At 46.9% G+C, this 15,329-nt stretch overlaps 1 protein-coding gene across 1 annotated transcript; it reads right to left on the reverse strand.

Annotated features, from left to right (window-relative positions):
* Nucleotides 1–2: 2 nt before the first annotated feature.
* Nucleotides 3–10,460, reverse strand: tmprss4a (transmembrane serine protease 4a). Its single transcript, XM_084674360.1, has 13 exons — nt 9,901–10,460; nt 6,572–6,629; nt 6,179–6,331; nt 5,265–5,417; nt 4,962–5,088; nt 4,461–4,580; nt 3,777–3,820; nt 3,086–3,248; nt 2,537–2,703; nt 1,701–1,796; nt 1,441–1,583; nt 1,161–1,310; nt 3–1,016 (listed from the first exon to the last, which is right to left on the reverse strand). The coding sequence occupies exons 1-13, from the start codon at nt 9,904–9,906 to the stop codon at nt 1,005–1,007; spliced, it is 1,392 nt and encodes a 463-aa protein (XP_084530486.1). The 5' UTR covers nt 9,907–10,460; the 3' UTR covers nt 3–1,004.
* Between the last annotated feature and the right edge of the window lie 4,869 nt (nt 10,461–15,329).

The following is a 15,329-nucleotide window of genomic DNA, read 5'->3' on the forward strand; positions in this document are numbered from 1 at the left end:
AGCAGATTTCTGCCAGGCCAGTCCAAGCAAGGCATTTATTGCACATTATTGTCATTTTTATGTAATATCATATTTACAAGTACAGAAACAATGGCACCAATCAATTATTTACATTCAAACAGCTTACACAGTCAACCACCAAGTATACAATATATACAAAAATACAATAAATCATTATCTCTTCACAATTACACTCAATGGACCAGCAAAACTGTGAGGTCCAGATCCAGAACAGGCTGAAAACTTGAGGTGGCACAAAACCTGGACTGGAGTGTCTTCAGCTGATGGGACTGGCAGGGTTGTGGATCGACAGTCGGTCGGTCTAGACAGGTGTGGCTAGACAGCTGATCACAGGGCTGGTCAGTGTTTGTTAGCTGAGCCAGCTCAGCAGTGTGGTCCAGTATGGTACAGGATATGTACTATATACGGCTCAGTCAACGTGTTGTGGGGAAACTGGTAACTTGGCCACTTAACAACTCATTCAAGTTAAATGAATCCAACGGGGAATACATTTGCACTCCCAAGATCAAGTAGGATGGCTGGTTTCTCTCTAAAATAGCTACAATACACCACTCACTCCTTGATGTGTGAGTGCAATCAACAGTATATAGTACACATGTCCCTCATCAATCACCAAAAATGCAAAGAAACGGTCAAATTGCACGTGTGTAAAAGTAAACGCTGTTCACCTCCTGTTACAACAAGTATACCCACTCCTCAAGTCGCCTCCGTGATCCCTAATACCAGGTGTGTGTGTCTGTGTGTATGTCTGTGTGTGTGTCTATGTGTGTTACGACCACATGGTCCCCTGAGATGGCACCTACAACTACATGGAATGAACCAATGAGAGCGAGTGTGTTGTATTTGTGTGTTTTCTGAAGATTTCTGTCTCTTGTCTTCTCAGTGCTCCTCACTCTCCATTTTTCTTTCATTCTCTCTCTCTCACTCTCTCTCTCTGAGACACACGCGCCCAGTGCAGTTGTAGTAGATCATGGTGAGGAACTTCAAGAGTTTGCCTATAAAAACAAAACCGGTATTGTCAACAACAAAATATTGTCGGTCATATCTGAATGACAACAACATTGTTACATGTCATGTGTATATTGTTTGATCATGTGAATGCAAACAATGTTGAGACCCCCACACACAGCTCCACTCACCTCCATGACCGTGTATATCCAGTTGAGCATCTCATCCACCTTAGAGTAGACTCCTGGACGGCCCGCCCTCGCACAGCCAACCCCCCAGCTGACCACGCCCACCAGCCTCCAGCGCCCCGATAGGTAGACCAGGGGTCCGCCACTGTCGCCCTAGAGACGCAGCATCAGGGTCACAGGTCAGCAGGATCAGATATTTCCTGGTATGGGCTGTGGTCTTTAATGGTGCAGGAACTTCCTGTCGCCCGTGTGTGTGTGGGGGAGGGGGGGCATGTCCTCTTACCTGACAAGCGTCGACCTTGCCCTCCTGGAAGCCGGCGCAAAGCATCCTGGGAGTGATGGCGGGGCCGTAGACGTTGGGACTGGAGCACTGAGACGGGGAGATGAGGGGGATGCTGGCCTTCTGGAGCACTGGAGATACCTTCCCTGGAGGGAGGAGATGATCAGAAGAAAGATAGTGATGGTGATGATGGTGTTGAAGATGATGGTGATGATGATGATGATGGTGATGATGGTGATGATGAGGCAGAGGGGGTTGCTCACCTTTCTCCTCCAGGTATCCCCAGCCTGTCACCACCATGGAGGCCTCAGCAGGGAGGTACAGATCCTTGGGGGGCAGACACACTGGCAGACGGGACCCTGGGACACACACACACACGTGTTACATATGATTGTCATGGGGTTTCACAAAGACACTTTAATTCTACATATTCATAAACACACAATGATGATTACAAATACACAATGGTACATCTTTGTCAGTATTTAATCTTTAGTGCTAACTCAGTCATTTGGGAATGTATACCTGTAGTCCCCACTTACAGTCAAACACAGGAGTCATTTTCTTTGAAAGAATTAGCTTCCCACCAGAGGCGTTGTTAGACATAAAACTCTACTGGGGCACAGGCCCCCCATTCATATCCATTTTCCCCTTGCTTAACCCACTATACACAAGTTCAGGGACGCAAATTTGATATCAGCTTTGCCAGGGACATCAATAGTAAATGCTAGCGCGCACATTTTTTTGCATTCATTTGAGCGCTTCATGTAATATTGTTTTTATGTTGTAGTCAAAATAAAATGATCGGTAGGCCTATCATTTAGAAACTATCTTTAGTTCTGTAATGTTTTCTTAGCCTACCTCTATTCTCTATTCCCCAGTAAAAAGGGTCCAACGACGCCCCTGCTTCCCACCATTAAAACAAGGTTCATAGAAACATGTCTGTTATACACTATGACCACTAGAAGTCAGTATACATTAAAGTTCAACTCTATCTTACAACAAGGAAGACTGTTGCTATGGGAACCTTCTACAATGAGAAAGCGTGTGTTGCTATGGGAGCCTTCAACAGTGATGAGGAGTACGTCGCTATGGTTACCTCCCACGGCGATGGGGCTGCTGAGCCTCATCATGGCCATGTCGTAGTCGTTGACAGCGGGGCGGTACTCTCCGTTCAGGATGATCCTGTCCACACTGGAGCCTCCCAGAGTCCCCATGTAGGTCCTCCCTGACACCACCCTCCACCTGCTCACCTCCTTCTTACTCCTGCAGGGGGGAGGAGAATAGGGAAGGGAGGGGGAAAGGGGGAGGGTGGAGGAGGGAGGGGAGGAGGTGGGGTGGAGAAAGCGAGTTGAGGTGGGGGAAGGATGAAGTGAAGTTCACAGAGAAAACAATTTTTTTTTGTGGAATGTCTTGTGTGTGCGAGCATGTGTCTGCCTCTGTGTGTGTGTCTGTCTGGGTATATGAATATGTGTATGTCAACCCTGTGTGTGTGTGTGTGTGTGGCTGTATGTGTGTGTTCTGGCTGTGTGTGTGTGTGTGGCTGTATGTGTGTGTGTGTGTGTGGCTGTATGTGTGTGTTCTGGCTGTGTGTGTGTGTGTGGCTGTATGTGTGTGTGTGGCTGTATGTGTGTGTGTGACTACTAACCCAGAGAAGCAGTGTGCTGCTGTGACGACCCAGTGAGGTGACACCAGTGAGCCTCCACATGAGTGCTGTCCGTTCTGCTGCAAGCTGACCTGCCAGGGCCAGTTCTCTATGACGGCGTCAGAACCCCCCACGATACGCTCCTGGATCCCCACATGCCCACAGTCTGACACACACACACACACACACACACACATACATGCATACACACACCAAAAAGACCAAAATAATGTCAAAGGTTTGACCACTTAAAGTAACATTCAGCACATTTATCACAGTACGCAACCTGGAAAATTAACATTGAAAGTAAAGGGAATGCGAGCAACATCTCTGGGCGCTGAACATCCCTGGGCTTAGTGTTTGACTGTCAGGAAGGCATGTCATCCTGCCTGTCTCATGCTGTCTGACTGCCTGGGAACGGAGGGAGGCTTCAGGCCTGTTAGCTGTACATGTGTGGGCCTGCTACTGGTGTGTTGACAGGTGTCAACCTGCCTAACGGGTCCTGAGAGGGACAAGGAGTCAGAGCAGGCATGCTGGCACCTGTGTTCTTCCATGTTGATGTAGTGACCACTCTCTAACGTTCTCTGGTAGGAAAACTCCTTTCACAATGACTGGTGGAGGAAGCGAGGGTGTGTGTGTGTGTGTGTGTGTGTGTGTGTGTGTGTGTGTGTGCCATCTGAGAGACCAGGCTTACCTGAGCAAGTCAAGGAGATCACAGACCCTGAGGAGCACACTTTGCTGTCAACACACAGAAAACAGTATTAACACACATACACACAAACTCATGATCAGTCACACTGGTTGTTTCCAGTCTCCTGCAAATATTACAATGTACATTACCTCCATTTATGGAAATAAAGAGGAAGATCAAATTAGTGTGTGTGTAAGTGAGAGATAAGTACAAATTCAAACAGAGAGGTTGGGAACATAAACTAAAGAGAGAGGGTGGAAAGAGAGAGATATGGAGGGGGTAAATCTAGACAGTCTATCATCTCTGCCTGAGTTGTTGAACTAGTTGTTTGAACAGCCTATGGCACTCCACACCATACGGACAGGAGTAATATTAATCTTCTTTATCTTCTTTTAGCTAACCTTTGTAACATTAGACCATGCTATGATGTTGTATAGCACTGTTATCAGCTAACCATGTGCCCAGCCTTTTCCTCCTGTAAGGCAGGAACACTCTGTAATTAGATGTTGGACAAATCATCTAATCTTTCTGTTCTGAGAAGAAGCTTTTAGCAGTTGAAATTGATCAACTGAGCCCCGTTACAGAGGTTGAGGGCCTACGGCTAGAGGCTGGAGGCCCAGAGATGGAGGTTGTAGTCCCTGGCTGGAGGTTCTGTTACCGAGGCCGCCCAGACTCCCTGCTGCTTACCGTTGGGTGACAGAGAGGTTTATGGGCGTGGTCTTCGAGGCGGCGATGACGCTTGAAAAGACTCCTGTCTTGATGGCCGAGGAGAGGGTCCCCACCTGGACAGGACGGCTGCTGGGGGTCCTGGGGGGTGAGGGGGGGGGGGAGGAGAGACAGCTGAGTTTTAAAATTGTCCCGATGAATCAAACTTGCTTTGAAACTAGGTGGAATAAACTGAACATTCTATTATATGTAACCACACATGGCTTTGGAATAGCCTGAGTGGAAGCCATCTTGGCTGTCACTTCCAGGAACTCTTTAAGCTGAGGTCACTGAGGAAAACATCTTTGTGTTCAGTCTCAACCCGATTGGAATACTAGTCCATCTCGTTCCATTGGATTATGAAGGGAGGTAGAGAGAGGGGGAGAGGTATGGAAAGAACAAGAGAGAGTGACAAAAGGAATAAGAAAGAGAGAGAGGGCGTGTGTGTGTGAGAGAAAGAGAAGTCTCTTGTTCAGAACTCACTGTGTGTATCCCAGCTGTTTACAGGCTGTGTCTGTGTGCTGTTGGGTCCAGTCATCACTACACACAGTCATCCAGCCCAGCCCAGAACTGTAGACCTGCAGCACACTACTGTTGCCCAGGAGACGCACTAGAGGGGGTTGTAGAGATTCTTGAATACATATATATATATATCTATATCTATGTCTATGTATCTGTATCTGTATTCATGGCATCTCTCTGTGTCTCAGTGTTTGTACAGTAACGTCTCAGTGCTTGTGTGTGTACAAGTGTGTGTGTACGTGTGTGGATGTGTGTGTGTATTACCTGGAAAGGTGGTGTTGACTGTGAGACTGGACACGCAGGTTTTCTCATCCTCTCCCGCTGAACAGTCCTCCTTGCCGTCACAAGCCTGGTCTAAAGGGATGAACTTCACTGAGCTTGAGCAGAAGAAGAACTTGCTGTCGATCAACTGCTTGACTGGGGGAGGAGAGGAGAGAAGGGGAGAGGGGAGAGGGGAGAGGGGAGAGGGGAGAGGGGAGAGGGGAGAGGGGAGAGGGGAGAGGGGAGAGGGGAGAGAGGAGAGGGGAGAGGGGAGAGGGGAGAGGGGAGAGGGGAGAGGGGAGAGGGGAGAGGGGAGAGAGTAGAGGGGAGAGGGGAGAGGGGAGAGGGGAGAGGGGAGAGGGGAAAGGGGGGAGGGGAGAGGGGAGAGGGTAGAGGGGAGAGGGGAGAGGGGAGAGGGGAGAGGGGAGAGGGGAGAGGGGAGAGGGGGGTGGGGGGAGGGGAGAGGGGAGAGGGGAGAGGGGAGAGGGGAGAGGGGAGAGGGGAGAGGGGAGAGGGGAGAGGGGAGAGGGGAGAGGGGAGAGGGGAGAGGGGGGTGGGGGGAGGGGAGAGGGGAGGAGAGGAGTGGAGAATCTCTTAAGTTCTATGTTGTTCTCTTGAACTAAAAACTAAGTATACCACTGTTCCCTGGTATTCTTAATGAAGTGTACAACTATCCCCTAGTGCAGCGGTCCACAGGGACCACTCCTGCTTCAACATTCCTAATTCAAACGAATGGGCCATTGACAAGCCATGCAAAACCCTGATAATGACCCATCCATTTGAACCAAGTGTATCAGGTGTGTTGGAGCAGGGAAACTTCTAAATCAAGTAGAACAGGGGGCCCTCAGGACCAGGGTTGAAGACCACTGCCCCAGTGTACTAACTGAAGTATACAACAGTTCCCTTAGCGTACTTACTGAAGAAAATAGCTGTGGCCAATATGCCCAGTACCACCAGTACAGTGAGGACTGTGAACACAACCCTCTTGCTCTTTGAACCCTCCTTCTGGGGCTTCTGGGGTTTTGGTGGGACCGTCATGGACTTTCTGCGTCTGCCGGGCCTGGGGACGACTGGGGGAAGGGAGGATTTGGAGGGAGTGAGAGGTGAAGGGAGATGGTGATAGAATGGAAGGGGAGGGGGGAGTGGAGAAGGGAGGTGAAATGACGGAGGGAGGGATGGATGTAGGAGAAATTGTAGGAGAGAAAAAAGAGGAACCTCTTACTCCATGTAAGCGTGGGAAATCTGGACTTCACTAAGACACACACTCAGACATTATAGCATTTTAATTATGTTAGGTAACCATCACCAACCTGGTTCAGTAGGATGCAGGGGTCTAGTACTCTCTAATACTGCAATTGTGGTAGCAGTCTGGATGTAGGGGTGAGAGGGAAGAGAGATAAAGAGAGAGAGAGAGAGACCAAGGGAAAGACACAAATAGAGAGAACAAATATTTTTAGCATCATGATAATTAACACAAGTTTTGATTTGATCAGCTAACCATGTGCCCAGCCTTCTCCTCCTGTAAGGCAGGAACACTCTGTAATTAGATGTTGAACAAATAATCTAATCTTTCTGTTCTGAGAAGGAGCTTTTAGCAGTTGAAATTAATCAACTGAGCCCCGTTACAGAGGTTGAAGGACTACGGCTAGAGGCTGGAGGCCCAGAGATGGAGGTTGTAGTCCCTGGCAAGCCTGCACATGCTCATAATACCTCCAGTCACACTGTGATAGGACGACCAGAGGGAAACTGCAAGTCATGTGACCTTCTCTGCATGTGACGTCACCAGGGCCTCATGGCTGTCATTACAGATCAACAAATGATTCTCTGTCAGCACAATAACAAGTGTTGTTTACCGTCAGGCATTCACACACAGAACCCCCCCCCCCCCCCACACACACACACACACACACACACCTAACGTACAGGGATCTCGTCAAACTCACCATCACGATAATAATATAATCTAATTCATCACCATGCTGTTCATTGGAAGGACAGAAAAACAAACAGATGGACACTCTTTTTCCACACACACACACACACACGCACACACACACACACACACACACAAACATACACACCACACATCCTCAAGTGTTCAGTTACAATAAACTGTTGTCCAGATGGTAAGCAGCCAAAAAAAGGATAAAGTAACAAAGTACTTCAATACAGTTTGACTGTAATTTTTTTACATTGATTCTGCAAATGTGGAAGTGACTTGAATTTAATCTGCGTAAGTACTTCTGTTATTCGGTTCTGTTCTCGTGATGATGTTCAACAGAAAGTAACACATACATACACACACGGGGAGGGATTGGAATGTGGATGGACAGGTTTTCTGACCGAGCTGCTGTTTTGGATAAGGAGAGTGTGTGTGAGAAAGAGAGAGAGAGAGAGAGAGAGAGAGAGAGAGAGAGAGAGAGAGAGAGAGAGAGAGAGAGAGAGAGAGAGAGAGAGAGAGAGAGAGAGAGAGAGAGAGAGAAAGAGAGTGGGAGAGAGATATGGAGAGATAGATAGATAGGGAGATTGATGAGAAAAGAGAAGAAGAAAAAGAGAGGAAAAGAGACAGGGAGAGAGACAGGGAGAGAGACAGGGAGAGAGACAGGGAGAGAGACAGGGAGAGAGACAGGGAGAGAGACAGGGAGAGAGAGAGGTCCACTGACAGAACTGCCATTCAGCTCTTTCCACCAAACTGCCTCTACTGTTCTGCCTCCACGATACAGCCTCCGGTATACTGTACCTACAGTAGCAGCACTCTATATATCAGAGTAAGGAGGGAGAAGAGGAGAAAGATCACAAAGCTGTTGCCCTGGTCAACACACATAGCATCTATGCTCTGACACAAAGGGTGTGAGGGAGACAGAGAGGGAGGGTTCTTGGTTGTGTGTGTTCTAGAGGGTGCTGTCTGGTTTGTTTGCATGCAGCCTCGAAGTGTCTGCTGGTGTAACGTAAGAACAGACAATCATATTGTGTTCCGTCTAAAACGCTGTATGGTTCCATATCAAGCTTACTTATGACTTGATCTATTTCTCTGTCTGATAAGGTACGGTGATTCTGAAAATCTTTTAAACTCTGATGTATGTGAGATGGTTGGATGAGGAAATCTAATCGTTTTTGTGTCTGTTTAGTGTGGTTACATTGGGTGGATCCAAAAAGTCAAGGCTCTCTACACAAGGCCAAACACAGGGGATGGGATTTGCATAATGATCGAAACTGCATTTGAATATGGGTTTGAGTACTGGTAGAAGAAGACACACACACACACAGCACACAGCAGTGTGATGAGGAACAAGCTGACATACAAACAACAAACAAGAACAGGAACAAAGAATGCAAACCTAGGGGAGGAGTGCAGCAAAGGGCTTAGGTCACCTTCCAGAAATACAGAACTCCCCAAATACCTGCTCTGCCTCCTCAAACCAGTCATGACGCCAGCTGACATAAGACAAAGCTAAACTAGATATCCACACAGAAAAATTGTTGCTCAAAAAAACGTTAAGGGTGAAAGTTTGATTTAAAAGTGACATTGATACCCACGTCAAAGTATTTTCACCAACCGCAGTTATATCATACCTCGTGTCAGTTAACGCTAAGCACTTAGGTGTAGCCAGGTTCATCATCTATTGGTCCCATGATTGTTGTTTATAGTGGAGTTTGATACGGGCTGTTTGCTTATCTCATGTTCCCATGATGGTAGTTGATTGTGGAGTTTGTCCCCCAATAAAGCATGTTGGCAGGAGTACTGCCAAGACAAGGAGCAGTGTTTGAAATGAAGGGTTGGGGCTGAGATGGGCCCAGATCCCCTATAAGCGGTAAGAGAACCCCCATAAGAGAGACAAATGTGCACTGGGGGGTAAATCAACACATTTAGAAAGTTAGTAGGAAAGTACAGTAGCAGTAGTTAGGTTGTTAGTAAGTTTGGTAGTTTGGCTTCCCATTTGAATATATTGAAGGCGGTCCCAAGTGTGTAGAGTAGTGGCATGGGAGCACAACTGGGTCACTCAGGGACCGGTTCTGCAGAGAGAATCTGGGGCATGATGGGTCTTTGTCTGCCAAGATCTTGCTTTCTCTCTTTTTGTGTGTATGTGTGTTCTGCAACCATTGTTCAATAAGATGAGAACATCGAACTAATTATTTTGGAGAGCTGCACGTTTCAAAATGCCCACGCCCATGCCCACACACATACTGGATGCTAAACATACACACAGATACACACACGTACACCTTCAAACTCAGAGTATGTTGTTTGTTGTTAAACAGTCACTGGTCAGAGTTCATTAGGTGACCAGGATGGCCACAGGCGGACTAACGTTCTCCCACGCAAACACAGCTGGCACCCGGCAACCTAAACACTCATCCACACAGCTTTGACTTGCATATGACTGTGCATTATAACTACGTACACTGTTAACACAGTATGTGATTATACTACCATGTCACATAAAGCCTATTTTAAATGTTATTTTTGAACATGCAATTTCACATAGGACTTCTTTGTTTCTTGCTAAAAGTTTCATCCAAACCTTCTTTGTTTCGCCCAAACCTGACATCTTACCTCACCTGTGTCTTTTCTAAACCCTAATGTGTGACAGTTCGCAGTCTGAGCTGGCGGTTGTTCCTATGCGGAAGCTTCACTTACCCTCATGGTGCTCCTCTGCAGGCCCAGAAACACCTCCTTTGATGGGGACAGGGAACAAGCAAGGTCCCCCTCTCTCTCTGGTTGTGGAACTCCCAAGATTACTTCTCCACCTTCCACCAAAGCTCTGTCTTTATAAAAAGTTCTTCTCTCTCTCTCTCTCTCTCTCTCTCTCTCTCTCTCTCTCTTTCTGTCTCTCTCTCTCTCACTCCCTCTACATCTCCCTCTCTTTTTCTCTTTACAATATTTGTTCCTCCCCTTCCTTTTCCCAGTTCTTTGTTTCTAACTCAAAAGCTTTGTAACTGGAGCTGTCTTGCGGGCTGCCAAACTTTCCTGACTGCAAAGTCCCGTGGCTCTAATCAGAGTTGTCGGCGTATATTGATGTGTTTCCACGCTACACAGCTCCTCTGGGATTTGTGGTAAATGACACTGCTGCCAACAAACAAAACTCAGCCACTTCTGGTAACTGGACACCTTTAGGCCCTCCTCTTTCTCTCTACCTGTGGGTGCCTCCTTCTTCTCTCCTCCCACTCACTCCCGCTGTCCAAAGCTGGTAGATAGTTAGGTTGTGTGTTTTGTTTAAAATCTTTTTTTTTGTCTTTCTCTCTCTCATTATCTTCTTTTTTCACTAATCCCTCCTTTTTCTATTTTTCCGTGTTGTACTTTTACATCTTGCATGCTTTATTCAACTTCAACGTTGTGTAGCCAAAACATGTCAGTTAAAAAGACACCAATTGTGTGTATGTGTGTTTCTTTCTGTATGTATGTGCATGTGTATTTATGTGTGTGTGTGTGTTTGCACTAAAATCCTAAGGGCAGGGTGTGCTTGACTCTCTTGACTGTCTTGTTATGACTGTCATTAGGAAAACGTGACAAATTAGTATCACTGCCTATTGACTCACGCGTCACGTGATTAAGCATCAACTTCTGAACCCAAAATGTCTCAAGAGTTTCGTAAATACCATGGGACGTCACCCTCATCAACTCAGAACAGGCAACAAGATATTCCTGACACAGACCACTGCCCCGTCTCCCTCTCTGTGTTACTGTGTCAGCGCTGTAACACATTCCCACAAACACCTGCCAGCCCTCCTTCCCTCTCCTTCCCGGCCTCTTCAAAACCACCTGGATTACGGTAACCCACATGGGCGAGGTGCCAGCAGACGTAGTCGTGTTCCCGAGGGGCTGAACCTGACACCCCTCCAGACCCCTGCTGCCACTTCTCCTACGCTTCCTTCCCAGTCCAACCACAGGACGGCGATACGTCACTGAGAACTATTTGAAGTCAGCTAACATCTCTGCTGAACGTCAGTTCCAGACAAGGCTCCACAGCCATGCCCTACTTCCTTTCCAGTTATGTGTAGGATAGCTAGTCCTATAGGGAATCTGTGACACATTTAGCCATTGAAAAACCACCATCAGTCTTGAATAGAATGATAAAAGCTCTCTGACACAGATCTCATTCAGAGATAAAGAGAGACAGAAACAGAGGGAAAATTAAAAGTTGAGGGACATGGAGATATATTTGGACAGATTTGGATAGATTTGGACAGATTTTGACATATTTGACGAAAGAGAGTGAGAGAGAGAAATAAATGGAGATAAAATTAGAAAGAGAGAGAGGGAAAAAATAGAGAAAGCAAACCAGGAGAAAGAGAGTCTGCTCCTCTGTTCTAAGCAGCAGTTGATTATAAATGCGCAACCCGGACTGTTTGAAGTCTTGACCTTTTGAACCTTGACCCCCTACTCAGCCACCCTTCAGGTATGGAACAATGGATATTGGGGCAGGACAACCCCCCCCCCCCCTCTTTGTCAATTGCATGTATTGATTGATTATCGGCCTCAGAGTCCAATACACAGTTTCAAGGAGACTGGAGCAGGGGTGATTAGTGGTCAAAGATTCTGCACGCCATCAGAGATCAAGCTATTGTCAGAGATGGAGCTTCTGTACTGTACATCATTAAGTGTTGTCAGTTCACTCCAGACAACCTGCAGTATACTGAGTCACAGAGGTAAAACATTTACAGATTTGTACTGTTGAACCCGGAAACTTGCTAACAAATACACAGAGTTCTTGTTTGGAATGCATTGAAAAGACCACACGTATAATGCCAAGATACTGGTTGGTTTCAACAAAACATAACATGATTACCGATTACTATTGAGTACAGAAAAACAAGATCTGCACACATGCATTTGAACAACATTTTACTAATTACACAAACATCACCAGAAGAAACAGAAGGTTGAAACATTTTCCCCAGACTTGACTAAAAAGTGCTACACTTACTGCACATGTGGTGGTAGGATGTTCCTGGTCAGTGTCCACTGGTTGTCTCAAGACTTTTCTGGTAGTCTGGGGCTGGTAGTAGGAGCTTGAGGTGGAATGGGTGACTAGACAGGGGTGACTGGACAGGGGTATGTGCTCCACCTAGAAGTCCTGAAGTATTCAGCTGGCCCGGTCTGAAGACAGAAACCGACAATGTCTTACTTGAAACAACGGGAATGTTTTACTAGTAATGTTGACACACTCCAAAGCAGTTTAATTGTAACTTTACAACCCTCCTCCTTCTTTCCCTCTCTCCTCCCTCTTTCCCATTTCCCACATCTCCTCCCTTTTTTCCCCTCTCTTCCTCTTTCCCATTCCCCATCTCTCCTCCCTCTTTCCCCTCTCTTGCTCTCTGTCTGTTTGAGGTGTTGCTCAAGCAGCCGACTGAGCCATTCAAACAGAGCAATGACCGTAATGACACCACCCCACTGACACACACACTCGCATACGCACACACGCACGCATGACGGGGAGTCAGATGGCTGAGCGGTTAGGGAATCAGGCTATTACCGTCATCAGAAGGTTGCCGGTTTGATTCCAGGCTGTGAAAAATGACGTCGTGTCTTTGGGCAAGGCACTTCACCCTACTTGCCTCTGGGGAATGTCCCTGTACTTACTGTAAGTCGCTCTAGATAAGAGTGTCTGCTAAATGACTTAATGTAATGTCAATGTAACACAACACCACCACTGCCAGCACATGCTCATCCAACCACTGACTGTGTGTGTGTGTGTGTGTCTCAGTTATCTCAGGTGAAATATTACTGTAACATATCCTGGCTGTGGTCTCAGTTTGATCCATGTCAAATCGTTCTGTAACAAAGCAGCTGGGAGTGGTGCTGCCTTTCACGAAGTGAGGTACAATGAATAAACAAAATTCTGTCAGCTCTGATTAGAATTGCACTTATGTCACATAAAACAGGTAAACTCCATACCCAAAATACACTGAAAGCTCAACACCAGAAAAAAAAAACAAGACCAATCCATTATTTGTCAAAGTTTTGATGAGTTGGTCTCGGTGGTGACTAACATGTTGACTCTGCCGGGCTCAGAAGAATCCTTTTTTCCCATCTACCTGATAACAACATCCTCCATTGTGTCAAGCTCTCATCATCAATGGATTGTTGTCATTCATAGCATCATCACACCAGCATTTCCTGGAGTGATGCACCAACCACAGGCACTTTCCTGGCACCCCTGCCCTTCTGACCAGAAATGAGAACTAGATCTGGGTAGTGGAAGGAAATCTCTATTTCACTCTCCCTGTCTTTCTTCCTCCCACTCTTTCTTTCTCTCTCCAACTTCTCTGTATCACTTCCTGCATAGGTGTGTCAACCTTTCCCTTCATCTCTTCGTTCCTCCATTTCTCCATCTGTCCTTGTGAGGGACAGAAGGGGAGAGTAGGAGAGCTGGCACTCAGACATAGCCAGTGGCTGTCTGGACCTGACAGGGAAGAGAACATGGGCCTCATTGGGCCTGACTGGGCCTGACTGGGCCTGACTGGACCTGACTGGGCCTGACTGGGCCTGACTGGGCCTGACTGGACCTGACTGGGCCTGACTGGGCCTGACTGGGCCTGACTGGGCCTCACTGGGCCTGACTGGGACCCTCCTCACTGTGAGAGGCCCTGATAGCCTTTTCAACACATGACTCCTGAATGTCTTAGTGCCGCGCTGGTGTTACGCAATCACTGTGAGCTACATCACTGTGTATTACAAATAACAAAATTACCCAATAATGTGTATGTCATCCAAACAGGAATGTGTGTGTGTGTGTGTGTGTGTGTGGGGGGGGGGGGGGCGTAGCCAGGGTGTGTGTCTGTGTGTGTTAATGTGTTAATGCGTCAGTGCACGTGCAAAGCCCTATAAATAGACTGAGACTCCTCATAGTGATCTTGAAACAGATGTTGAAATATGTTATTGTGCTACAGTGAGAAATCAGTAGCCTGACGTTGTCATACTCATAATTCTAGTCAGAATATGAGTCTGATAATTCTCCATTGGGCTGTGACTATGGGGCATGTTTCAACCGAACTCGTAAAACAAATGCCTCTTTGCTCAATTGGATAGACCTACAACCAATCATAGCAGCGTAATATGTTGTTTGTTGAAAACAAATTCAACCCAAGGGCTCTTTCGTGACGTTGTTACTGTTGATCATTTGTCCATCATCGTATAAAGCCCGCCCTGGCTATTTCATTGGTCCGCCCAGCTCATGGTTTTACATAGTTTGTCCCCAATATGAGCCCCTCCAAACCCAACTTCCCGACCGAAATTTTTGTTGTGGGCGGGGCTAAGTTGGGCTCGAAGCCAGGCTAAGAAATCAGTGGAGTGGAGAGAACAGTGGGGTGTCAAACCTCCTCCAGCCACCAGGAGGCCTCACTCACCTGAGAAGAACCAGGTGAGCCAGGCAGAACGCTGCTCTGGGAACTGAGCTGGATAGGTTCAAGATTAAATAGAAAATGAATCAGATATAATCACAGTAAAATGGAAAAAAGGTTAAAATTTTACATTAATTTGCGCGGTTTAAAATGAATCTTTGGGGATTTTGGAAAATGTAAGATTGCAGAGTTGAGCTGATCATTGAGGGCTGACAAAGAGGTCATCGTGTTGAGGCTTGTGTATGAGAACAGGGTCACACCTGAGAGATCTGCTAGCACCTGCCTAACAGTGCCCTCCAGAAAGCCAGCTGAGAGAAACCTAGATCTAATCGGTCAAAAGAACCTTTCACTCCTCAGTTACAGATACTGGAAGGCCTGCCAACAGAGTAGCTCTCGTCAAAAATGACGACTGGGGTAGGACAAAAGAAATCCATCACCAAACAGTCAGAGTCAAATCTAGCTTTTGTTGATGTCTAGTTTTATTGTCCTCTTTCTCAGCATTGAATGATGTCCGTGACATAGTCAGATACCTCTGTTCACCAAGGGGCATGTGGAGGAAGACAGGGCCGGGGCTGGGAGGGAGAAGGGATAGTGTGGTTTACAAAAGGAAAACAAGGGTGGCTTGTCAAAACCCAGATGATAGGCAGGAGAATGAGGACGGACCAGTTTGAGAAGTAAAGCTGGTAAGGCGCTGACGCAGGAAACACACACACAGAGAGAGGAAGG

This window comes from Hypomesus nipponensis, chromosome 15, assembly GCF_054491055.1.
Source record: "Hypomesus nipponensis isolate SF chromosome 15, ASM5449105v1, whole genome shotgun sequence".
In the NCBI taxonomy this organism is placed as follows: domain Eukaryota; kingdom Metazoa; phylum Chordata; class Actinopteri; order Osmeriformes; family Osmeridae; genus Hypomesus; species Hypomesus nipponensis.

What these genes read in the sequence shown, in the direction of transcription:
- tmprss4a (XM_084674360.1), bottom strand. An exon ending in AGTCAACACCACCTTTCCAG is followed by an intron (nt 5,089 to 5,264) that starts GTAATACACACA and finishes AACCCCCTCTAG; the next exon opens with TGCGTCTCCTGGGCAACAGT. An exon ending in GCAGCACACTGCTTCTCTGG is followed by an intron (nt 2,704 to 3,085) that starts GTTAGTAGTCAC and finishes TCCCCCCTGCAG; the next exon opens with GAGTAAGAAGGAGGTGAGCA.